This window comes from Cebidichthys violaceus, unplaced genomic scaffold, assembly GCF_023349555.1.
Source record: "Cebidichthys violaceus isolate CVI_PGR_0920_01 unplaced genomic scaffold, fCebVio1.0.p SCAF_19, whole genome shotgun sequence".
Taxonomy (NCBI): domain Eukaryota; kingdom Metazoa; phylum Chordata; class Actinopteri; order Perciformes; family Stichaeidae; genus Cebidichthys; species Cebidichthys violaceus.
The window spans coordinates 11,159,747-11,186,716 of NW_027176361.1; the positions used below are offsets into that span (position 1 = coordinate 11,159,747).

The 26,970-nt window shown below is 42.9% G+C and overlaps 1 protein-coding gene across 1 annotated transcript; it reads right to left on the reverse strand.

Moving 5' to 3' along the window:
* Positions 1-12,097: 12,097 nt before the first annotated feature.
* LOC137874960 (carbohydrate sulfotransferase 6-like) lies at positions 12,098-18,879 on the reverse strand. The gene is made up of 3 exons (XM_068713943.1): positions 18,554-18,879; positions 16,712-16,928; positions 12,098-13,920 (listed from the first exon to the last, which is right to left on the reverse strand). The coding sequence occupies exon 3, from the start codon at positions 13,856-13,858 to the stop codon at positions 12,665-12,667; it is 1,194 nt and encodes a 397-aa protein (XP_068570044.1). The 5' UTR covers positions 13,859-13,920; positions 16,712-16,928; positions 18,554-18,879; the 3' UTR covers positions 12,098-12,664.
* Positions 18,880-26,970: the final 8,091 nt, after the last annotated feature.

Consider the following 26,970-nt stretch of genomic DNA (forward strand, 5'->3'; position numbering starts at 1 on the left):
ACTATTCACTTTTCTGTTCCCATGCTCACCTGGACAGGCCTGTTTATATTGTTGGACCTGGACAAGAAGGGGCAGGGTTGACTGACCTTGCTGAGGAGGCTTAGGTTGTTCAACATCTGTAGTATCATGGACCAGGTGTTGTTAGTACAGGCACAAGTCTTAAAAAGGAGCTTTTGTTTTTTAGATACCCTTACCCAAGGTAGAATAAAACAAAACCTTGTTTTATTCTACCTCGGGAAACTAAAAAGTCAACGCTGACTTATCTTATTACAAATCAGTCATTAGTCACGCAACTCGTTAGTCGGTCAAACCAAACAAAGTACTTTTTGCTGCCAAAACCTAACTTCCTGTAAAGATGGAAGTTTATTTTGAAATAACACAATGCATGTAACAGGCGTAAATTGCCGCGCAGTCCCTGACAAGTCAAAAACGGACGCTAGAGGAGCGTCATACTTTGAAGTGTAGGGCCACTGGGTGAGGAGTGAGAATGTGTTGATTTTTTAACAATTTATCACGATGGTCGCAACAGAAGTATTTTATAGTGCAAAATACAGCAAAAGGGGATGAAATGCATCAATGTTTTGACCCACCCCCAAAAGTGCAAAATGAAACAACTCTGGGGTGTTGGAGGGGGAGTGAGGAGTAAATCCTATATATGTAAGTACAAATAAATATAAAGCCTACTTTAACAGATATATAAAAAATAAAAGACACACGGAGCTCAACATTTCAAAAATATACCTCAACTTATAATGTTTAAACTAGACATCCCAATCTCCACTATAATAGACACTGTTACCACCTTTAAAGATTGTGTACAGAATTTTTAAATCATTTTTAGTTTTTAAGTTCTTCTCATTTCCATACTCTCTATTTATTCTCTATGGAATCTGTTACAACTTATAAGGTAAAAAGTTGAATGAATAAGTAAATATGAATACAAACACCATTCCTTTAGTTATATCTCTGACTGACTCCATACTAAGACATACAAGACATTTAACGTGTGATGTACTGTATTTGTTACCTTACTTGTATCTATATTTTATTTCCCATGAACACGGAAGGACTTTTATTTTGAAAATACATTAGCCGCAGGCTACGGACTTAATTTGATAGATAAAGGTGAATAGTGCAGAAACGTTAACGCCAAGATAAACAACGCGGAAGATGAACGAGTGACAAGGACGAACGGGGAGCGTAAGACGGGAGTTAAGCTCCTGTCGAGAGGCCAACAAGGTGTCAAGTGCATTTATGTGTCCAACTGTCCAATAGTTTGAGTTGAAGCAGGTCTACATGCTAGGATGGGGGGATGTCTGTTCCTCCATTGTGCTTGGCCTCAGAGATCAGCTCCGTTATGCACACAGTCAGTAACACAGCCTCTGATTCGTCGACAGACTCGACCCAGTGCATCATGGGATATATCTTGCCCTCAGTAAGGGCTGGGTGATAAGTCACTGATATCTTTGCTCTGAAGTTCTTAATAAAGACTAATCAGTGCTCATTTGTCAAGTATTTCATTCGTTAGCGAACAAAACCATGTGGTTATTTCATACACTCTCTTCGATAAATTACAAGAAACCATGACATATCGTGATGCATCGTTATCAGAATACATATTGTGTTGGAAAGCGACAACAGTGAGGCAGTTTTAAACTCCAAAAAGCCAAAGATCAACTTCAACTCATACAAACTTCAACTAAAAGTTATAAGAAATATCATGGTAAAGGACATCATATAGTATGCCATAAAAAACAGTAATATAGTATGTCATAAAAAAATGTCTTATAAAGGTCATATTATATATGCTTACATATATTTATGCTATAAAAAATAAAAATGGCATAGTACAGAATGACGTAGAAATTTCATTAAAAAATAGTTAGTTAGTTCAAACCTGTTTAACTTCCTAACAATAGCTCTAAGCAGCTTATAATATATATCATTAAAACTACAAATGACAAGATTTATTTGTAATCAATAAAAATACAATCTTCTATTTCCAGTCATTTGAATCATGTGTTTTTATGCAAATCACCACTATAGAGGACAACAAAGTAAAAGGAAATTGTTGATGATGATAATAAATGTTTGAGTTCATTAGCTAAAGGCCTATTAGAAATATTCTGGTTAATAATCGTGACAACAATAGCTTTTCCAGTCCACTAGAGGGTGCTGAGTTTCTCCTGGTGCTGTCCTGTAGAAAGTCAGTAGGATTAGACTCTGTAGACCAGGTACATATGTGTATGTACATACATACACATACTCTAATAATAAATAATTAATCTTCTCTCATTTCAAGTAAAATAAGAACTGGATTAAAAAATTAAATACAAAACAGAAAGCTTTTAAAAAATGTGCATCTTAAAATAAAGTAATTCATTTACGAAAAATGAAAACTGAATTGACCTGTCGCTTTAAATTCAGTTCATTCAGGTGTGAAGTGATGTCACAAAAAAAGCCACAATATTATATTCTCATCTTCTAAAAGGAGAAATTAGTGTGCAGGGACTTTGTCTGTGGTTATTAAACCACTTGTTTCAGCTCTAGTCCTCTCTGTTAACATCATTGTTGAACGGTGAATTAATGTATTTTAGGATTCTGATCATTTTGAGTTGGTACGTTTGCTCAAAAGAGTGGCGGGGATGAAGATCTGCCAGAAATTTGGTTTAGGGCATACTTCCAAGAGGATCTTTTGTACGTCCCATGAAGCTACACATACCTACAACATTTCATACAGCTGGGTGAAACCCAATGTTGGGGCTACTCAAAAGTGATTGAGTTGAAAATGATTGACAAATAATCCCAAAATGTCCCCGAGTGGAGAAAAATTGATGCAGAGAGAAGAAAATGTAATGAAAGATGTGAAAGAGAATACATGTTTGTGCTTCAAGGAGAAGAACCGGTCTGTCCTCTGTGTTATGAGACGGTGTCTGAGATGAAGGAACAGAATTGACGTCGGCATTTTGACACCAAACACGGAGCTAAATTTAGCCTCCAAGAAAAACATAAAAGTGTCCAAGAATTAAAAGGCAGACTGCAATCACAGCAGAATATATTCATAAAAGCTACAGCCCATTGCATGATTAAAGGTGTGTGAGCAGGTGAGCTCCGCCCAGATACACACTTTTAAAGTGTCAGTCTGTGAAGAAACACCATCAGACCGAGTTCAGGAACTAGCAGACAACCTGACAACACAGCTGGCTGAAGAGACGAGCAGGTACTCGTCTTCTTCATCAGCTGTTGATGAAAGCACAGAGAACACGGACACATCATACATCATACATCATACAACACACATCATACATCATACATCTATCGTTGTTTGGATTAAAATGACTTTGTACGTGCCGTAACACTTGCAACATTTGCCATGATGAATGAATCATCGTTGACGTCTCGTTTTGCATGGGGAATGAACAGCGGCCTCCTGGATGAAAGATTGTTTATTTGGCTATTATTATTATTTGATTTTTTTTTCACATTTTCTACAGATATCGCAATAGTAAATTGTTCACTTCTGGAAGGCTTGTCACTGTTGATTGTTAGTATGCCACTACTGCTCTGCTGGCTTAAAGGCCTCACAGTGCAAACTGTCATTTACATATGCCACTGATTATATGCACCTCTCCTGTTTAAACAGCCTGCGTTTAGTCAAAGTTTCACTGACTTTTTTTGTCACGTGACTGTGGATCTCAGCTGAGCCATGGCTTCCCAGTTGTGCTGAGTAGCGCAGAATTTAGTCTAATTTAATCTAGTTTGGTGTATTTTTGGCAGCATTTTAGATGGGATATAAATAAAGAATTTGATGAAACGTCACTATTTCAAGCTTCGATTTGGTAGATTTTCCTACGGCAGCGTTCTTCACACACGTTCCGTTCAAAGATCATTGGAAAGTTGAAAATCCGACGACAACGTTAGTTTTTTTCAGTTCCTGGCTTTTATAAAATAAAGTGTAATTTGGGTTATTTTTTTCAATAAGAAAACATGCTTTTCAAACCGGGGTTTTTGGGGTTCAGAGGTTGTTGCCACGGCTAGTCTCGCTAACGCTTTCATGTGTGCCAATAGAACAAGAGCGGGATACCACTCGACCCATGTCATTGAAACAAGAGCAACACACACGAGGTGTTAATAAGTAGCAAACAGCACTGACACATGCTAGTAAGAGGCACGATATGCGTGCTGGGAACTTTTTTGGTTAGTCAAATATCTACACACCCAAACATGTGCACACACGCATAGGGATGCACAGTCCATCCCTCACCTTGCTAGTTTGAGTAGCCAATCACCGCAACAACTGCGTGGCCCTTTGAAGTGAAATGTAATTATTGCTGCGAACGCTGCATGTGTGTGTGTGTGTGTGTGTGTGTGTGTGTGTGTGCGCGCACCTATCAAAACTCCCTCTGGTGAACATGACAGAAGAGACGGGGAGAAAGAACAAAAAACTTACACACATTGAGGAAGTATGCATTCACACAGCAGGGGAATATGCAAATAGGGAACACTCTATTAAGGAAAAATAATAATAATTTGATTAAATAAAGCTTAAGTGCAAGTTCAGTCAGGAAGACTATCTTTACACTCCTTTGCATTCATAAAATGTCTTTTCTATTTTTTGCACTTTATTATCTGTATTCATTTTACATGTTGGACTGGAGAGAAATGTTTTTTCAACTCCTCTGTATGTTCGGTACATTGTGAAATTCCGACTTTGATCGTTTTATGAAGAGGAAGGTATCGACATTGATGTTCAGCCGGAGCCGGCATTCAGCCCGCCAGGTGGCCGGCGCAGGAGCTTGATTTCACGGTGACTCCAGCCTCGGGGATGTTGCCTCCTGTCGGTTCTACCGGAGCCCTCATCACTGTCCTTCACACCCAGCACACACGGCAAGCACATGGCAAGACTTTTTTTTTTTAATTTTGGATTGAGTGGGTGCGTTTGCTCAAAAGATTTTGCTTAGTCGCGTAGTGACGCTTCACCTGGCTGCTTTGAATAATCATAATGGTCTCTGGACATATGAGACACACTGGTTTAAACTGCATGGGAGGAATGAACGTTTAGGAGTCTGTCCATATTGGTTAAAGGCTGGTTAAACTGTCCACATTCTTGTGTTTTGGAGAAAGCCATGTGTAACGCCTTAACCCGGCTCCCAAGCTATGACAAATACGGAAGGAGACAAGGGAGGATGGGATATTAAATGTGTTTATGATAACAAAGTAAAGAAACGGCTACCAATTGTGAAGTGTGTCAGTCAGTAACATCAGTAATGTCAACGGGAATGCGTGCATGATGAAGTGTGGGGCATGGTCAGCGGAAGTAAAAGACCAAAACCAAAGTTTAAACGGGCACTGGCAGAGATGAGTTCAGTCAGGAACACTCTCGTCATAGATTTTAACCATTTATTGCAACAAATGGAAATACAGTTAAACTTGGCGATGATGGCTCCGCTCTTTGAATGCTACCCGGATTCGCCAGCAGATACAAAACGGGGAGCACCGAGCAACAACATCCATTGCAGCATTTTATTAACTTATTATTTTTCATTTATATCGTGCATTGGGGTACTAATGATAGTCTGCCAGGTAGCGCTCATAGCGTTTTGAACAGCAATTATATTCGAGTCCATTCACTATTGTATAGCCCAGAGTCACAAATTAGCCTCAGATCTTCACACATACGACATATGAGAACATGCGACCCATAGCTTTCAGTGTAGATGCAGGGACTAGAGCGGCTGAAGAGGTAGCTGCTCCGATGCGGAAGGGGTGCGAGGTGTATAGCTGAGGAGGATGTCCACCTCGTTCGCAGAGGAGACGGAGTCGGGTGATAAAGCAAGACCTTGACGTGGCTTTTCTTTGTCCATCAGAAACAAGGGTTCTTGCCTCGCACCAGGACGCTGTTGCAGGTACCGGGTTATGGAAGATAGAGGACAGAATGCAGTGTTAGTTAGTGAGATAACAAAGTTCGAACCTTTACCTTCCCTGTCAGTTTCTTTTTAATGTTTGAGGTAGATGGCGTACATGGGAGCATCTATGATGATGTTTAGAAATAGACGCTACATCTGACACACTTTTCGTGACTTCTCTAATACAAACCGACTTTAGAAGGCAGTGACGCCTGCGTAGGATCGCTGTCTATTGTGAAACCTAAAATAGTTATCACTTTCAGTGCCTTGGGTTTTCACTGCAGGAGGAACACCCTAGCTTAAGGTATGTTTGAGTGCACTATTGCGTCTGCCTGTTTGAGACTAAGGACTACAAAAGCGACGGCGTTACAACGTGCACCAGCTGTTGCTCTCAATGGAGACTACTGGACATCGCTGGGTAACCATAATCACCTCGGACTTACAGTGCATTATATTGATGAACAGTGGGAGCTGCATTCACATGCTCTGTCATGAAAACAGAAGACAGACATTTTGCTGAAATGTGTGCAGAACATTTTATTCATGTTGCACAGCAGTGGAACGTTTCAAATAAAGTCAGCACACTGAGCACAGATAGTGCAAGAAATATAACTGCTACTGTGTAAAGGGAATACTGCTGTTAAAAAGCACCTTATTTGTTTAAAGTGTTTGCAAACCAAATGTTATTGCTCTTTTGTTCATATAGCAGTACTTGTAAAATAAAAGTGCACAATAGATTACTTTTTAATTCATTATTGAATCTTGCGCATAACAATGCGATCAATCATGTGATTAATTAAACATTTTAATTGTTGCCCAGCACTATTATTTATATATATTGTGGTGGAAAAAAAATCCTATACCTGCTTTGCGTGAGTCTTCTAATGCTGAAATACATAATACCAAAAACCAGGTTGTCTTTTAAGTATTTATTCTCTGCGCAGAGAAGGTTCAATCATCACAACAGAATGCGTACAGTCTCAGTGAGGAAGAACCTCGAAAAAAGTGAACAAGCTTTCTTTATACAGAATGAGCATATGCACCGAACAACAGTTCAAAGTATTCGGCCTTCTTAGAGACCCTGACTGGAGTCCTGTATGGGGCTCCAGTGGGGGACTCCATAGTTCTGCTGGGGGATTTCAACGCGCACGTGGGCAACGATGGGGATACCTGGAGAGGCGTGATTGGGAGGAACGGCCTCCCTGATCTAAATCCGAGCGGTCGTTTGTTGTTGGACTTCTGTGCTAGTCATGGATTGTCCATAACGAACACCATGTTCGAGCATAAGGATGTTCATAAGTGTACGTGGTACCAGAGCACCCTAGGTCGATGATCGATTTTGTTATCGTATCATCGAATCTGAGGCCGTATGTTTTGGACACTCGGGTGAAGAGAGGGGCGGAGCTGTCAACTGATCACCATCTGGTTGTGAGTTGGGTCAGAGGGTGGGGGAAAACTCTGGACAGACCTGATAAGCCCAAACGGGTAGTGCGGGCAAACTGGGAACGTCTGGAGGAGGCCCCTGTCCGGGAGATCTTCAACTCACACCTCTTTCTAGCATTCCTGTGGAGGTTGGGGGCATCGAACAGGGATGGACGATGTTCAAAGCTTCTATTGCCAAAGCTACGGCGGTGAGCTGTGGTCTCAAGGTCTTAGGTGCCTCAAGGGGCGGTAACCCTCGAACACCGTGGTGGACACTGGTGGTCAGGGAAGCCGTCCGACTGAAGAAAGAGGCCTTCCGGGATATGTTATCCCGGAGGACTCCTGAGGCAGTTGCAAGGTACCGACAGACCCGAAGGGCTACAGCCGCTGCTGTGAAGGAGGCAAAGCAGCGGGTGTGGGAGGAGTTCGGAGTGGCCATGGAGAAGGACTTTCGGTCGGCACCAAGGTGTTTCTGGAAAACCATCCGGAACCTCAGGAGGGGAAAACGGGGAAACATCCAAGCTGTATACAGTAAGGATGGGACTCTGTTGACTTCAACTGAGGGGGTAATCGGGCGGTGGAAGGAGCACTTTGAGGAACTCCTGAATCCGACTAATACGCCCTCTATTGTAGAGGCAGAGCTGGAGGCTGATGGGGGAGCATCATCAATTTCCCTGGTGGAAGTCACTGAGGTAGTCAAACAACTCCACAGTGGCAAAGCCCCAGGGATTGATGAGATCCGTCCAGAAATGCTGAAGGCACTGGGTGTGGAGGGACTGTCTTGGATGACACGTCTCTTCAACATTATGTGGAGGTCTGGGACGGTGCCTAGGGAGTGGCAGACCGGGGTGGTGGTTCCCTTGTTCAAAAAGGGGGACCAGAGGGTGTGTGCCAATTATCGAGGTATCACACTACTCAGCCTCCCTGGTAAAGTCTACTCCAAGGTGCTGGAAAGGAGGGTTCGGCCAATAGTCGAACCTCGGATTGAAGAGGAACAATGCGGATTCCGTCCTGGCCGTGGAACAACGGACCAGCTCTTCACTCTCGCAAGGATCCTGGAGGGGGCTTGGGAATACGCCCATCCGGTCTACATGTGTTTTGTGGACCTGGAGAAGGCGTACGACCGGGTCCCCCGGGAGATACTGTGGGAGGTGCTGCGGGAGTATGGGGTGAGAGGGCCACTTCTGGGGGCCATCCAATCCCTGTATGCCCAAAGCGAGAGCTGTGTCCGGGTTCTCAGTAGTAAGTCGGACTCATTTCCGGTGAGGGCTGGCCTCCGCCAGGGCTGCGCTTTGTCACCAATCCTTTTTGTGGTATTCATGGACAGGATATCGAGGCGTAGTTGTGGGGAGGAGTGTTTACAGTTCGGTGGGCTGAGGATTGCATCGCTGCTTTTTGCAGATGATGTGGTCCTGATGTCTTCATCAGGCTGTGACCTCCAGCACTCACTGGATCGGTTCGCAGCCGAGTGTGAAGCGGTTGGGATGAGGATCAGCACCTCTAAATCTGAGGCCATGGTTCTCAGCAGGAAACCGGTGGATTGCCCACTCCGGGTAGGGAATGAGTCCTTACCCCAAGTGAAGGAGTTCAAGTACCTTGGGGTCTTGTTCGCGAGTGAGGGAACAATGGAACGTGAGATTGGCCGGAGAATCGGAGCAGCTGGGGCGGTATTGCAGTCGCTTTACCGCACCGTTGTGACGAAAAGAGAGCTGAGCCACAAGGCAAAGCTCTCTATCTACCGGGCAATCTTGGTTCCTACCCTCACCTATGGTCATGTGGACTGGGTCATGACCGAAAGAATTAGATCGCGGGTACAAGCGGCCGAAATGGGTTTCCTCAGGAGGGTGGCTGGCATCTCCCTTAGAGATAGGGTGAGAAGTTCGGTCATCCGTGAGGGACTCGGAGTAGAGCCGCTGCTTCTTTGCGTGGAACGGAGCCAGTTGAGGTGGTTCGGGCATCTGGTGAGGATGCCACCTGGGTGCCTCCCTAGGGAGGTGTTCCAGGCACGACCAGCTGGGAGGAGACCCCGAGGGAGGCCCAGGACCAGGTGGAGGGACTATATCTCCAAACTGGCCTGGGAGCGCCTCGGGATCCCCCAGTCAGAGCTGGCTGATGTGGCCCGGGAAAGGGAAGTTTGGGGTCCCCTGCTGGAGCTGTTGCCCCCGCGACCCGATCCCGGATAAGCGGACGAAGATGAATGAAAAAAAAAGCCCTCATTTTCCATTCGATCATTTAAAGGTCAGTTCATCCAAATTTCGAAAACTGATAATGACTTCATATCTTTTTTAGAACCAATGCCCCTCTTAGATTTCACCATCTTTGACTCCACGAATAACAGCAAAGTGGAGACCAACCAGCTCAGACAAGTACTGAAAAAAATGTGGACAAATTAGCCACCTTTAGCTGGTCATGTCCAAAGATAAGACATTTCTGGCAATATGGCGAGATCATGCGAGAACCAAAAGTCCATCTCGTCAGGCTTTAAATTATGCATTTGGGTCCCAACCACAGTGGCTTAGTCAGCCTCCCGTTAGGAGCTACTTGCAGCTATGGGCAGCCAAATTTGTTTTCCTATGATTGTGAAGTCATGACCTGCCCTACTCTGCCTCTGATTGGCTAGTACTCTTGGTCTTTGTTGACTGAGTTGATTAGGTTTAGGTTTGAGGAGTCAGATTGGTATGGGTAAAATGATCAGAATAAGAAAACATGAGCCAGAGTAGATCACACGCAGTGGCAACTGTTGGTTCAAAACAACAATGGCAGCTCCTGAGGAGGTTAGCGCAGGTGCTGCAAGAGCATCTGTTTCTTTTCTTTCTTCAGTGAAAGCAAACACGAACGTGACACTGAAGGCTTTTCTTCATGAAAAAGATGTTTTCAATCTTATTCCGACTCTCTTCGGCAAGAGTTTGATTAACAGATGACTCATCCAATCACCTGTCAAGTATTTTTTTGAAAGTGCCGGCCCTTTTCCAAACAGCTTCTTCTCAGATGGTTCTGTGTCACAAACCATCTGGGGCGTTGGGTTAGTATTTGGTACCCTTAAATATGTCTTCCATGAGGATATTCCCAAAGGTCCAAAAGTAGTTCTTCATGGTGTGGTTCCAGAACTCTTTGAAAGAAGGGCTAAAATCTGTTTGTTGCTAATCCATTTAGGAGCTTCCATTCAGTGTATTTCAATTAGGTGGTTGAAACCGGATCCTCCATCATACAATGTTTGGATTCAGAAAGTATGGGAGCAAATCACATTTTCTTTGAGTCTTCAAAAGCTCACATTTATAAAGAGGTTAATGGCACTATTAAAGCAATAAGGTTATTTATTCCTTTTCAAATGCATTCAAACTATACACATGCTTTCCCATCATGCATTCTGCACTTCTCTTCCGTCTCACTCTCTCACCGTAAAAATAAATACATATATACGTATATATATATATATTCTTCCTTTCCTTTTGATGTATCTGCGTCACTCATTAGGGCCCAAACACTGACGAAGTCGGAGCGTAGGATCTATTGTTCTTCAAATGTTTATTATTATTCTATGTCTTTCAAAGGGAAAAGGAGGTGCTTGGGATACTGGTAAGATTTTGAAATTTGGCACGAAAAGCCAGTTGTGACGAAAATTGCAGTCTGATTGGAGTGTCCAGCTGCAGTATGACATATTTGCTCGATAGTGCCCCCTTTTGAGTAGCCCCAACATTGGGTTTCACCTAGCTGTATGAAATGTAATATGTGTAATGTGATGGGACATACAAAAAGCCCTCTTAGAAGTATAACCTAAACCAAACAGGAAGACGGACATTTTTTATTTTATGATGTTTTTTGACCATTTCAAGGCTCCGTACTTTTACAAACTCCTCCTAGAGATTTGACTTGATTGACTTCAGACTTAAACAGATGGTAATTTGAGGAACGTTTTTATTTTAAAAATGACATATTCTGATACTTCACATGTTCTTGACTTTTAGTACATTTTACTCTTCATAGTTACTTTTCCTCAAATACAGTTTTGAATGCAGAGCTTTCACTTGTAATGTTAACATTGTAGTATTGCTACTTTTCAAATACATTTCACCTTATATGCCAATAATTAAGCTATCATTCCTCGATTTAAAACTTGCATTTCCCAAATGTTTCTCATCACTAATCCCATTTGAATGGATTTGATTTTTATTGGGAATCTAAAACACAACAAATATAAAGAGTATCATGATGCAGAAATACCAGAGGGCGATACTTAAAACCATTTCTAAAAACACAAAGTGGTCCTAAATAGAATCAACAAATACATGGGTACATACAAATCGATGAAAGCAGACAAACATAAACCTACTTGTCTTACTTCCAACTCCACGACCATTAGTCAAACTATCAACACCCCCCACAAATCCACCTGGACTTTAAAGAAAAACTTACCGTGTACTATGTGTGGTATTTGTTATAGCTGTACCTGGAGGGACTTAGGACCCAGGGGAATGTAGGTGAAGCATGGGAACCTGGAGGGAGTCTGTAGGCAGTAATGTGCATGTGGAACTTATGCAAATAAAGAGTTGCAGTTAAGAGCAGTTTGTTCTCACGTGCTTATATGTTTATTTAAGAACACGACAATATGTATTTTGATATTGTCATGTTTGATCCTGTAACAAGTCAGGCTGACGGTGACGGAGTGAAGGGGGGTTCCTGACCGGGCTGGTCACCCGGGGGGGGGGGGGGGGGGGGGGCGGCAGGAAGAGACGGAAGCAGCGCCGCACAAACACAGCTGTTCACCGCTCGCTGCCCGGTTCTTGTGTTAAAAATGTCAGCTTAATAATAATTAAAAAAACTGCGTTAATGCACGATAAAATAATTGTCAGCGTTAATTAATGAATGCGTTAACGTGATAATAATGTGTTAACTAGCCCAGCCCTAATTGTAACGCAAACTCACCCAAATTGTTAAATCTTTTGAAGATTTGGGATGTGCTGCCAATCCAAGTGGTATAATTGCTGCAAAATTTTTCTTTTACATATGAGCCAGACTTCAGGCAATATGGGTAAATGTCAGAAAGTCTTAGTGGATCAGGTAATATGTTTTCCATTTCAGTTCCAAATGTATGTGATACAGCGTTCTCCAGCCCTCTGTACAAAATCAACAATTCTGCTGTTTAATCCTCTCACTCCACTGACAGTGTGAAGTGAGTATTCGTCACAAATCCATGCCTCAACCTCAGACATCATGCAAGATGATGACTCATTTTGCAGTAGCACTCATTACAAACGCATACAGCCAATAAACCCCATAAAGAATACAGACGTCAGTCCAATGTAGTCTCTTGGTGTCTTTGTCATTCAAATGCAATTTTAACCATTACTAGGACGCTCTGTTTTATCTGGCAACCAGTTGAACTGGTACGGTTTCTGTGGCACCAGTAGATCTATGTCAAGGCTCCCCTGTTCTTTTTCACTGTTAACCATCCTGTATCCGAGCAATGACATGGCCCCTTCACACACCTCCTGGATACGTTTGACCTTGTCGTGTGGCAGCAGGGTACGCCAAGCCTGGGAGACTTTGGTAGCATTCCGCGATGTGACATCGATCATATCCTCGGGGCCCATGCCTTCTCCGTGAGTCACCCTGTAGATCCATTCCTCCATTTGGCTGGTCGCCTCCAGACCTACAAACTCATACATGGCAGTTATCTCCTCAAGTGGGTTGCGTGCCACGTCCTCATAGCGGACCATTTTGTAGCGGCCTTTTAGAAACGGAGGGGGCTTCAGGATGGCCCTCTCAATAATGCGGGTGTGACTTCGGCAGATCTCCTGCATGACTTGATACTGCACATCGGCTGCTGAAATGCTTCTCTGCTCCAAGACAATGGCGCTATCCATCATCAAGTTAGCGGCTTCTTCCTCTCTAGACCGCACCACAGCCCGAGGGTCTCGGACCAGGTGGATAATACGGAAATCTAAGCTTGGGTCCTTCCAGAGCGGGTAGAGGGATTCCAGCTCAAATAATCTCACATTTTTGAGTACCACGTGACTGTAGGTGCCACAAGCCTCCGCCGCCCCCTGCAGGCCAATAGTACCACATTTCTTTAAGCACTGAGTCTCGTTGTTGAACTGGTCACGTGGCGTGACAGGACAGGCCGGCGGTGAGCACAGTGCTCTACTCTGACTCCACGCAAACAAGGAGGACACAATGGAGTTCTCTGGCAGGTAGGCATCCATCACAGAAAAGTCACAATGGAATATGCTTCGTAACAGGTCCCTCACAGCCATTCGAAGTTCCCGCGCACTGGATCTCTGAAGTTTGCTCCACACATGCCACGCTGGCTCCATAAGATAGAAGACAGATGGGTGCTGGCTGAACGCTTGACCCATAAAGGTCGAGCCTGATCGCCACGATGACAGCAGCAGAACGTGAACTTTGCCGTTGGAGGGGGCAGAACCGCAGGGACTAAGCTGGAAGTACCAGCCGTAGAACAGAACCACCGCTGCCCCCAGCAGGATCACCAGGAACATGGTCATTCTGAGGTTCACTCTGCAGGAGTGCATGATGGCTGAGGATCACTGCCGGTGCTCAAAGTGGATCTTTTTCTTTTCCGTGCTTGGTGGAGCTGAGGAGGTAAAGATAAAGAAAGAGAGAGATAGAGCGAGAGCAAAATGGATATGTTGAATAGGAAAAAGCATCATTTTCCTTGAAAGTCACCACTAATAAGCAACACTTACCGTTGGTATAATATCGTATATCATGAAAAATTAGGCCACTTTTATCCTAAAAAAAGGATTATGAACTAAATCGGACCACTAATACAATTTGTCTTTGACTAAAGTTGTTGAGCCAATAGCAATATAAGCAATATTCCATGACACTTTCAGAAGTTTCAGTGTATTTTTGTAGTACCTGTCGAGAGCAAGCTTTACAAATTGCCTAACAAGTTGATGAAAACCAACTAACAAACTGCAACATATTCAAAAGCATTTTTCAACCATAATCAGTACATTGTAATTATATATGAGGTATAGGATTTGGGTGGTGTCTGATTTTTCATACCGTCATTCTTTTCTTACATTTCACGGGTGTGCGGTATATGACGGTATATGGTGAAAAATGATGGTAAGTGACGGTATATGGTGAAAAATGATGGTAAGTGAAGGTATATGGTGAAAAATGATGGTACATGACGGTATATGGTGAAAAATGATGGTAAGTGAAGGTATATGGTGAAAAATGATGGTACATGACGGTATATGGTGAAAAATCATGGTACGTGACGGTATATGGTGAACAATGATGGTACGTGACGGTATATGGTGAACAATGATGGTAAGTGAAGGTATATGGTGAAAAATGATGGTACATGACGGTATATGGTGAAAAATCATGGTACGTGACGGTATATGGTGAACAATGATGGTACGTGACGGTATATGGTGAACAATGATGGTAAGTGGTGGTATATGGTGAAAAATTATGGTAAGTGACGGTATATTGTGAACAATGATGGTAAGTGATGGTATATGGTGAACAATGATGGTACGTGACGGTATATGGTGAAAAATGATGTAAGTGACGGTATTTTCACCATAAAATAACGGTAATTTACTGGCAGCAGGGACCAGGCGCCAATAATTTACTCTTTTCAAACCGTAAGGGTTTGCTCAATAATACCAGTATTTCTGGTTTCTATACACTGAAATTAATGCATGCATTCATTTCTATCCCCAATTAATCAGTAAGTAAAGTCAGTGAGGGTGGCAGAGGGAATAGGTGCTGCAGGGAAATGAGCCTTTTCCTGTCATTGCACTGAAACAGATATTAGTTCAGTGACACACTCGAACAATGTGTTTCATGACGCCATGACGTGTTTCAAAACTACATTTTCTCTCAAGATAGCGGTTTAGCAAGGGAACTGTTTAATAATGTCTAGATCGTATGATTTGATGGTGTAGTAGTTGTGTACTCTCTCTCTCTGGTGTTGTGTTTGGAATCAGGCACTTGATATCGGGTTTGGCTCCAACCAGCCGTTTATTGTAATGTAGTCACATCTGGTAACACAAAGAATGACTTCAGGGTTTCTCACAGCCCACCTCGTGGTCACAAGCTCCGAAACACTGCCAAAGTAAAGAAATAAATGCTTAAGCTAACCGTTTGTTAGCATGTTATTAATGCTAACCAAAGTTAGCAGTAAAAAGTATTTGCTAGAAATTATAAATCGAAAAACAAACAAAAATGAACTTGTACAGATATCACGACGGAGCTCGTCACAGATCAGTCTACCACGGAGACAGCGTGCCGCAGACTGGTCACAGGAAGCGGGGCGCACCACTCAAGTCTGCAGGGGCACCAGTAGAGGGCGCTCATGTGACACAATACACTTGTCTCCGTGGGAAGCTAATGATAATAAGTAGTACATTATTTTTACAGAAATAGGAGAAAATAATATGAACATTGAATGGATAAATAACTTAACTAATGACCAGTGATGGCATGTGGAATCATTAACTCTGTTACAATGGCACCTAGCCAAGAGGTTGCAAATTGTGTGTGGCAAGCGTGGAGAACTACTGTGGCTCATACGAAAAAAAAACACAATTTCTATCCCTCTAATTCTGCCAACAACTCTTTCTCAAAGGAGGAGAAATCAAAATTTCTATACTAACTTCACTTTTTAGCTAGCTAGCTGGTTAACAATAAAACATTTTGTTAAGGAATACAGAGCTGATGGCAGTTTCAGTCCCCATCCTTTATAGCCAAATAACTAGTTCCCAACAGGTGGCAAGCTTCTCCATATTGATAAAACTCTATTTAATTTTGGGTTAAACTTGGATTTACTAAACAGTGATTCGTTTTTAATTGTGCAACAGCGCTCTGCATCATTTTAATTACATGTCTAAACTGTGATTAGAATTGATCTTAGATTAAATAAATCCTTGTTGGTGCCACCCAGCCCAGCAGTTGCTGTCATTTTCATTTTCTACAAAACATACATTTGGTCATCTGCCCATGTTTGTGACGGACTGCATTAGGAACAGATTCCTAAGGAAAACCAATTTTGGATCTGGTTCCATGTCTGCTTTATGGTCTATTTGACTCTAAATGGACCATAATTTACTAAATGAACATCATGCTGTATTGAAGAAGACTTGAAACTAGAGATTGAGTATAAATCAAGTGAGAAGTAATCATCCATGGACGGAAACTAGCTAATTTACACAAATCACCAAGGTGACCAGAGGAAAAAAATGGTCCTGGCCGAACAGGAAAGTATGGAAGCCCGTTTCCGCATAACCAAATTAAATAAAAAAAAAGCATATTTCTTTTTTCTTTTTTTTATGGCGGAAACGGGCTTACATAGGAAAGAGAGGAGGAGGTAGTTTACGTATTTCTTTTATTTTTTATCTTACCTTTAGCTTTGTTTTTGCCGCGCTGTCCTCTGGCCGGCAGCTGCTGCTCGGCTACTTACACCGTCCGGTTATGTACGAAGCGGTGTTTTGAGAGGTGCACTGGGGAGTGGGCTGGGCAGGTGGGGGATTTAAAGGCAGGGTGGTTTGTCGGAGCAGCTGAGCGGGCGGGACCAGGGCAGGAGCACCGTTGCTACTCTGCAGAAACACAGTAGGCATGCTGTCAAACAAAGACAGCATGCTGCCATTAAAGATATGTCAAACTCAATATTAAAGTTAGGCAACATTAATCAATAGAAAAGTGGTTACAGTGATGCTGCGTGACATAGGCTGAATGTCTCTGTGCAGAGATAATTCAGCTGAAGTTACTTATTTATGCAAATTAAGTTTGTGGGTTTGAAAGGAATGGTTGCTTGAACAAAGGAAACGTTTATGCTCGATGATGTGAGCATGTGTAATGATACCATTAAAACATTTAACTAACTTACAGATCATCAGAGAGATCAGGATGGGCCAGCACTATTTGACACAGCTAATCATACCGCGCTTGTAGTATCTATCCATTGGGTGACTTTGTGACTCCATCCATCCAATTGCTGCTTATCTGGGGCAAGGCTAAACAACTCCAAGGTGTTCCCCAAGCCAGATGAGATATATAATCTCTTCAACATGTCCTTAGACAAAGAGCTGCTTGTTTAAGTATCTTATAATTTCGTCTTTCTATCTCATAATTATGACTTTATCTTCTTTTTTTTTTTTTTTTTTTGCTGTGGCAGCGCTGGCTCGCAGGCAGTTTGTTGTTAACAGTTGTTATTTTTGATTTTTTCCCCAAACATGAATCTGTCCATTATTATCTTAATAGTTCAGTATTGTCTGCAATATAACAGGTATGTTATGCATGGCAGTGGCACTAATAGGCCATCACTCATTTTCGTTTCTACATTTATGTTTAAAATAAAAACGTCAATTTGAATAGCTTGTATGCATGATTATCATACAAGGTATGTTTCTAAATGTCAGTGGCACGTACTCACTGTACGTAGCACATGTTTAAAATAAAAACATGAATATATGAACCTGTGTATTATTTGAATAGCTTAGTATTGAATGCACAATAACAAGGTATGTTTATACATGGCACTAGGCCCAGTTTAATATAAAACACAATTGTATACAACATACTGTATATAGTAGGGGTCCCTGCTCCATCTCTCTATCAGTTTGGGGGTCCTTGGCCTGAAAAACGTTGAAGACCTCTGATTTATGGCACACTCAGAAAAATGAATTATGGCATTTGTTAGATCTGAGGGTTCACGGGCCCGATACGGGGCTAACTTTAAATTACTCAGCTCTCTATCAAAAGATTGGCAAGCTGGTGCTTCTGAGGAAACTCGCCTGGCTCTGCTCACTACCGCTACTCCTGACGTCTACCCTGCTTCTTCCGGTAACGTGCACTCGGCCGAGGGGCCCCCTGGCCGGGTGCTTCTACCAGTGGGGTCAGTTATGGCAGCTTTCCTCCTATGGATCCGGGCTCTTGGTAAATTGCCAGGTTTAGATTTTAACGGCTAGGATTTCTAAAACCGTAAGGGGTTGTTAAGTGGACTGGGAACTAGGATAACCATTCAGAACTCGGTTGTCAAACATACAATAGATTTAACCTTTCACGGCCACGAGGAACATTTACTACTAGGTAAAATTAATTTTCTGAGAAATTTACTTTAAATGCAGATTAGATATTTATTGCAGGACAGTTTAGCAGGGGCACAGCAACAGCTCACACAAAATAATACTATTCTTGATTTGATTCATTACAATTTCTTTTAGATTATATGGTTTTTTATATACTCATTATTTCGGAAGTCCGTTCAGCGATCCTTCAGGCTCAGTACAAAGTCTTTAGGGCTGTGTTCTTCTGTCGTCCGGGTGTTAAAGTCAAACAGGGGGGAGAGGAAAATCTCCGTCTTTTAATCCTTGGTCACGAACTGTGGTCTTCTCTCCGTGAACAAAGACGAAGTCCTCCGATGCTGCTGTCAAACGAGGTCCAGTGGTTTCCGTCGAGCACTTGGAAGGCGTCCCGCGATGAATCCCGTCTTGCCTTTGCAAGTCACTCTTTTTATAGCCCTTTTGGGCTGTCTACCCCTTTCCCCAACACTCCCTTATCTGGCACATGATTAACATTACTTCGTCGTTTCTCTGTGTGTGCTTCTCAATTACACCCAAAAAGGGTTACACCCATGTTCTCGTATGACCTCATCCTCTAAGGTCCGCACCCAAGTGTAGCAGTTGTGTACTCTCTCTCTGACTTTGTTGTGTTTGGAATCAGGCACTTGGGTTTGGCTCCAACCAGCCGTTTATTCATACGATAGCATGTAATGTAGTCACATCTGGTAACACAAAGAATGACTTCAGGGTTTCTCACAGCCCACCTCGTGGTCACAAGGAAAGGTATACTGAAGTCGGGATGAGCCAAGGTGGCATTATCCAGGAGAGCCTGTTTCAGCTTAATGAAAGTGTCACTGCATTCAGGGGTCCGGTCAGCCAAAGTTAACTTCCTAGCCACAGGTGAGCTCTTTTTACCCTTGGCATATCGTGGCTTCTTCACACCAGACGTCAAGGCAAAGAGAGGCTTACTGATACTTTAGTATCCTTCAAAGAACTTTTGGTAAAAACCAACCATACCAAGGAACGATCTTACTTTGGATGGAGAGGGAATGTTGGTGGTCTCATCCATCAAATCCTTTTCACTCAGATCAACAATGGCCTTGACCTTCTCTGGGTCAGTGGACATGCCATCCTTACTCACAATATGCCCCAGGAACTTCACTGACGGCCGCATAAAGTGGCACTTCTTTGGAGCTAGCTTCAGGTTGTAGCTTCTCAAACACCGTTTCCAGTGTCTGCAAAGCTAACTGTTTGTTGGGAGCAAAGACAAGAATGTCATCCAGGTAACACAAGAGGCTCAAGAAGTTTTGATCACCGAAGATGGCCATCATCATCCTCATGAGCGTGGCTAGGCTGTTGCATAGTCCCTGCGGAAGCCTGTTGTACTCATACAGTCCAAAAGGAGACGTGAACGCGGTGAACTTCTTATCCTCCTGTGCTGCCAGCCAAGAGGCACTTATGGCTATGCAGACGACCCCACACCAAATGTTCTTTCAAAGGCTCCAGGGTCACAGCATGTTTCAGTTTAACAGTGCCCACAGGGCCTCCTTATCACTCGACGCTTGATCTGAAAGTGACACTTTCTCCCAGAAATCTCCAGATGTCTTCAGCGCCCGAATGAGATGTTTTATGACGTTGCTTCCAAAAATCAAGTCATTGCTTTGACCATCCACAATGAGTGTGGGAACCGAGATGCGACAGTCAAACACTTTCATCTGAAGCTCACACACTCCGATGGGGCACGTCCTCAACCCTCCATGTGGGAGAGATAGAATCAGGAGAAACAATATTGGCCTTTTCCAGTAAAGGAAGCACACGTGAACTCAGAGAACAGGTCATTGAGCCGCTGTCTATCATGGAACGCAGCTCCAGAGCATCTTGGATTGTCATACCAGTGTAGAAAAGGTCATCTGTTGCAGCCAGTCTCTGTGTGTTCTGAAATACCACTGTGGATTCGCAATCTGTTGAGGCACAGAACTGAGAGTAAACAGATTCACGGTCGCCAACATCATCAATTGGGGACATTTTGTCTGGCCCTCCACTAGTCCCCTCCTTGCGTGGGCCAGCTAGTTTTCCTGCTGTGTAGGGGCACCAGATCGAACAGCAGGTGAGTCAGGACCAGGGGTAACAGAACAAGCCACTGCTTGATGTTCAGCAGCATGACAGCAAAAGCATAGACGTTTACTCCGACAGTGGGACATAGTGTCATGGTCGTCGCTGCCACAAATGACACACGGACCCCTAAACCTGGTGCGACTGCCATTCCTGGGTCTAGGCGGCCTGGAACGCTGAGAGGACTCCTGATTTAACAAGCGCTCCAGAACATGCTCAAGAGACTGACCATCACTTGGAAAGAGCCTACCAGCTGCAGTTGGTTGAGGAGCAGGACGGCTTTCAGCTGTTTGAACATGGCTGTGCAGATTATTTTTACAGAAATAGGAGAAAATATGAACATTGTATGGATAAATGACTTAAATAATGACCAGTGATGGCAAGTGGAATCATTAACTCTGTTCCACCCAGGTGGACTGGAGCTCAGCAGCTACTGACACTGGAGGGTTTGTTAGCCTGTCGACGGTAGCAAATAAGGTCCGTGTATTGTTATTGTTTTTGGTTATGATGTCAGAGAAGAAGGACTGCCTTGCATTTCTAAGTTCCAAATTATAATTGCGAAGTCTCTCTTTTTCGATGTCACAGTGAACCTGGAGACTTGTTTTTCGCCACCTGCGTTCAGCTTTCCGACACTCTGTTTTCTTTATTCAGACCAGCGTAGCATTTCTCCAAGGAGATCTTTGCTTACCCGAGACAACCTTCACTTTAGTGGGTGCAATGGCATCGATAACATGTTTAACTTTAGAATTGAAGGTATCTACAAGCTCATTGACTGAGATGCAAGAGAGGGCTGGTGTGGAGGAGTACTTCTGAATAAATAGTTCACTGGTGTTTTCAGAGATGTAACGCTTTGTCACAACCTCGGTTTGGACATTTGTGTGCAAGGAGATTGCAATCTCAAAGAAAACACAGAAATGATCAGAGAGTGCAACATCAGTCACAGCAACGTTGGAAATGTTCAGACCTTTGGTGATGATTAGGTCCAGAGTGTGCCTTCTGTTGTGGGTGGGTCCTGTCACATGCTGAGTCAGATCATAGTTTTCAAGGACACCACATAGTTCTATAGACCCACTGTCCTGGGGATTATCAACATGGATACTAAAATCGCCAACAATAACAACACAGTCAAAATCAATACAGATTATAGACAGCAGTTCAGTAAACTCATCAAAGAAGGTTGCACAGTATTTAGGTGGTCTGTAAATGCCATAAACGTCACCAGTTTCTTTTGCTCCTTCAACATCTTTTTTCAACTTCTTGCACAATGCTGACCCCAGTTAGCTCCTTGCACCTGCATGTCAATCGGTTTTCCCTCTTAACCGGCACAAGAGACTTTCTCTTTTACTCTTATCTGCTTTATTGAAGCCTCTCTCTTCACAGTTTTATAACAACTTTAACTCTACACACAGTAGCTTTCTTGCCTCTTCTTCTTGTATCTCCATGTTACTTCTAATTAGCAAGTTACCACCCCCCAGCAACTTTACCTACTCTGGCTCTTTTTTTGTGAGGTTTAGCAGGTCCATTTTTTAACTCCTCCTCCCTTAAACCTTACCACCCCATTAAAGGAACCAGTCTTGGTTCATTCTTTATGTTTCCTCTTCTTCCTACAATTCCTTCCTCCCTTCACCACCTGCTACCATTCTTTATCCCCATAACCACTCCCATATACCTTCTTCTCACTCAATTCCATGCTGTTGCAGCTGTCTTGCTTCCCCTTCACGATGTAGCAATTAGCAAGAAGTAGCTTAAAAGTATTACTACCGGACCTATACTCCCACTGTCTACTCCCTTTGACTTTGAATGAAGTGTGTTTTACATCACCTTACAGGCCATTGATGTCTTGAAGTTTTTATCTTTCTAGTGAAGGACAGTGTTGTCCTACAGCAGGGGTGCCCAATACGTCGATCGCGATCGAGAGGTAGTGCGGGTAGATCGCATGCCATTCCAAAAAAATGAGATGTCCTCATGAAATTTGCCACTTGATTGACGTACATGGCAGCCAGTCTGAGATCACGTCTTTTCTAACACACGGGTCACCACGTATGCGTGGTCAACCGCAAAACTCCGGCGAGCTAATTAGTTAGCCTCCCAATTTATTTCTACTACAGAAGCTAAAGCTGCAGCGCCTTGATTTGGGGAACTTCCAAAACCTCACGTCAGAGCTGGAGACGCAACGGAAGCCGTGTGCGCAACTTGACAGTGGCGCTCTGCACAGAGCAGATTGACAAGTGTCTGCCAGAGTTTGACAAACGCTTTCAAGAATTTGCTTTACTCGAGCCAGTCGCTACATTTATGTGCTGCACATTTTGGAAAGATATTGAGGTTGATTCAAAAATTACAACGCTGTTTCACCTGAACTCGTCTGGAGTGGAGGATGAGATTTTGACACTACAGGCTAACATTCAACTGAAGTCCAGGGTTCATGGACAGTTTTGGAACTTACTCACAGAGGAAAAGTACCCAAACATGAAGAAATGCGCTACCTTCTTGACTGCATTATTTGGCTCTACTTATTTATCTGAGTCAGCCTTTTCCCACATAATGAATATTAAGTCCAAACACCGTTCCACCATGACTGATGATCATTTGAAGTCTGCTTGAGGCTGGCTACCAGCAGCTACTGACTATGCAACCCTGGTTGATTCCATTCAGTGCAAGTCATAAGAGTAAGGTAAGACCAAAAATGTACAGAATTGTATTGTGCCATAAGGATTCATGCAGTTATGCAAGGTACGCCAACATATATTGTAAATATAAAGTATACTCAGTAGGAGTCAGGTGACTAACGACCAACGCGACGAAACTAATGACTAACGAGTCATGTGGCTAACATTACAAAAATAAACGTGATGTTGAAAATATTTGCATATCCTACACCCATGTGTGCGATGGGCGGAGATGAGCTATGTATGAGGGTGGGTGTTTTGCTGTGTGCAAATACTCTGGAACATGCTCAAGAATCAGAGAGATGCCACCCACAAAAAGGCTGTAGGAAAAACGTAGTCATAAAGTAGATTGATAGTTGAATGAACTACAACAAAGTAAACAGGATTTTCCAGAGCGTCAGATCTGGTTCATTAGGGAAAATCAAAAAAGTACTGAAGAGTGGGAAGTAAGCTATTGAGAAGTCTTAATTGGGATCAATAGACATCCAGATTTGTCACATGGACGTATATATTTAACACATTTTCTCTGATTAGCTGTTTTCATGTGTTTTATTCTGCTCAGTGACAACATTTCCACATACAATTCAAGGCGTTACTGATCACTTTTAAGTGGCACAAAAACTTCACGATACTCTTTAAAATATATATATTGAGGACACAAGATACAGTGTCCCTGAGAGCTGAACTCGCATTAAGAGCAACATGCAAATCGACAAAGTACAAGAAAATGTATGGCCTTTTCACACCTGATGTCTGAACCAAGGGTTGAGTTTTTGTACATTTGATCCGATTGGTTTTGTTTTCACATTGCATAGCTTCACACAAGGGTTATTTTTTACTGATTGCGATGTGCCAGGCTTTGCTGCCTTACATGCCAGGAGGCATAAAGGGCAATGAGAATGAGAGGTGTGTCAGGCAGAAAATAATTTCCTCTGCATTGTAATGATGCACATGCCATCAACATTATGTCCATCCTGTAAATCCAGCTGGCCTCTTTTGTAATGCTTCACTATGACCCCTGCTATTGTACTGGTGATCAGTCTGTATCTGAGAGCAAGGAAAAAGCTGAATTGGGTTGATGTTGTACACCAATATCTATATTAGCTATAAACAAATAACAAACTAGATGAAGGCAAATTTTGTGTGTGTGTAAGCATTAGAGTTAAGTTGAATGCCCACAGGCTGTCAAATACAGACCCGATTAGCTGTTTTTTAATTTCTTAATATTTAACATGTCCTTCTACCTTGTTGTTCTGCATTACCCTAATGCAGGACAACATCTTTTAGTTTTAGACTGAAGGTGTGAGAAGAGGAAGAGACAGGAGACACACTAATGATAATAATGAGCCGTGTCCGTGCCCCACAGCTTGAAAACCTCTAGTTTGAACAACCCTAAAAGACACACCTCCCTGTTCTTCCGACTTTGTGTGGACACTTGCATTCATAATGCAGTCCCTAGCCCGTTACCCTAACTTTAAGCATCACTACTAAATGCCTGACCCCGACCCTTACCCTAACGCTCCCCGTGTGCCCGTGCCCCTCGTGGCATTCGTCAAGAATACCTCGCTCCCAACTGAACCAAAATCTTTACAGAAGTTAGGACCGGCCAAAATGTCCTCACTCTAAAGGTCCTAAACTCAAATTGGTCCTCACAAAGCTAGATGTAAAAGTACACACTTACACCTACACCTACACACACACACACAGAGTTTGGGATGTCCCCTCTCTCCCACACTGTTTGCAATACTGAATTGACCCTTTGCAAAGTCGGGCTCCTCAAACGAAGACTGGCCAATCATAGCGTGGCATCTACCAGCTCAGACCAGGGTCCGACAACTAACCGGCTCTGCTCCATAGACTCTCATACAATCGTTTCAGATTTTCTTCATCTTGATAGAGGTGATTAAACCTATAAACTGTTTTATTTCTTGATAGAGGTGATTAAACCTATAAACTGTTTTAATTCATAATAGAAGTGATTAACCATATAAACTACATAGACGCCTTATATAAAATAGTCACTCAAAACGTATCCTTCCTCTTCTTAACAGGACCAAACCAGTTACAACCAGTTACATTCTGTGTCTGACTTAGAAAGAGGAGGACTCCTGTGAGTGACGCATGAACCTGAAGGAGGTACTAGCCTCAGAGAGGAGCATAAAAGCAGCAGAAAAACTGTGTAAGATTGGGCTTTTTTCCCCCAACTAGACTTAGGGATATTCCCCCTTGAGAAGTGAGATTGGCTTTTTTCCCCCCACAAGAGAATGGGCTAGACTTCTTGAATAGACAAGAAGACCCGTTTGCTGTCTTACCCACTTCTAGGAGGACAAAAGACCCTTCTGCTATCAGAGAGGGACGCATGAGGAAGAGAAAAGATAGACCCCTAAAAACGCAGGAATGTCAGAGAGCTGACTGTGAGAGCCTGCAAAAAACATGCAGGAAGACAACAGAGCAGAGAGAAGAGAAGAGGACGGGGAGATACCAGGAGAGACCTGGATTATACAGCATCGCAAATGAGTGAAAACTGATTAGAGGAAAGACCCCTTCAGAATAGGAGTGTTAGAATGATTTTTTGTGATATAAAAATAAGTAAATATTTAGCATTTTGAATGTAGGTAGATCATTTTGACTTGGTCATTTTAAAAGTAACTCGCAAGCCGGAAAAGTGTGGGCACCCCTGCTCTAAACCCAACCGGAAGTCAGACATTTTTAATTTTGTATAAATTTCTAGTGTCGTTTTTGACATTTCCAGGCGCTGTACTAACAAACTCCTCCTAGGGATTTAATCGAATCAACTTCAAATTTGGTCAGAACAATCTAAAGGCCTTTGTGTTATCAGAGTGGCAAGTCGGCTCGATGGCGCCCCCAACAATATTTCGATGACCCAGCCCTCGCAGTACGTTTCACCTAGATGTATAAAATTTGGTAAGCAGATGTATCACATGTAGACTTCAAAAAAAGTATTGGGGTCCATGCTCTAAACCAAACCGGAAGTCAGCCATTTTGAATTTTGTTTTCGGCCATTTGCAGGTGCTGTACTTTAACTCCTCCTCTTAGGGAATTAATCAGATCAACCTAGAATTTGGTCAGAACAATCTAAATACCTTAGTGATTAAAAGTTACTAAAAGCTTTTACCCATAATTTACATGTCAAATATTGCGTATCATTGAACCCCACATTTTCCAGATGATTTCTCATCTTTACCTCAGAATTATGTGTGAAGGGAGATAATGATATGTAAGAGTTCATAATAATAAAAAAATATGCTCAATGATTAAGTGATCAAGTTCAGTTACATTGAAGGGATGGGGCTTTTGCTCAATATTGCTGTTGCCATGTAGGTTGACAGATATTTTCCTTTCACTTCAACCAGATATGACCACAGTGAGACTGGTCAACTCTAACAGCAACTGCTCTGGCAGAGTGGAGATCTTTAACAACGGCAATTGGGGGACGGTGTGTGACGACGGTTGGGATTTGAATGACGCTCAGGTGGTTTGTCAACAGCTGGGCTGTGGCAGGGCTCGGTCAGCACCAAAATTGGCACATTTTGGAGAAGGAAGTGGACCAATCTGGCTGGATGACCTTCAGTGTTCAGGAACTGAGTCATCACTAACAGACTGCACACACAGTGGATTAGGAACCCACAACTGTCATCATTATGAGGATGCTGGTGTATTCTGTGGAGGTAACTGTGTACATCTACACCAGGGGTCACTAATAGGCGAACCGCGGTTTGGATCCGGACCCAGATGCCGTTGTATCCGGACCCAAGACCTTAAACCGATTGACAGAGCACTTTTATTTTAACTGGCGCAGCT

Coding starts and splice junctions, on each gene's coding strand:
- LOC137874960 (XM_068713943.1), bottom strand. CDS start 13,858: ATGCACTCCTGCAGAGTGAACCTCAGAATGACCATGTTCCTGGTGATC.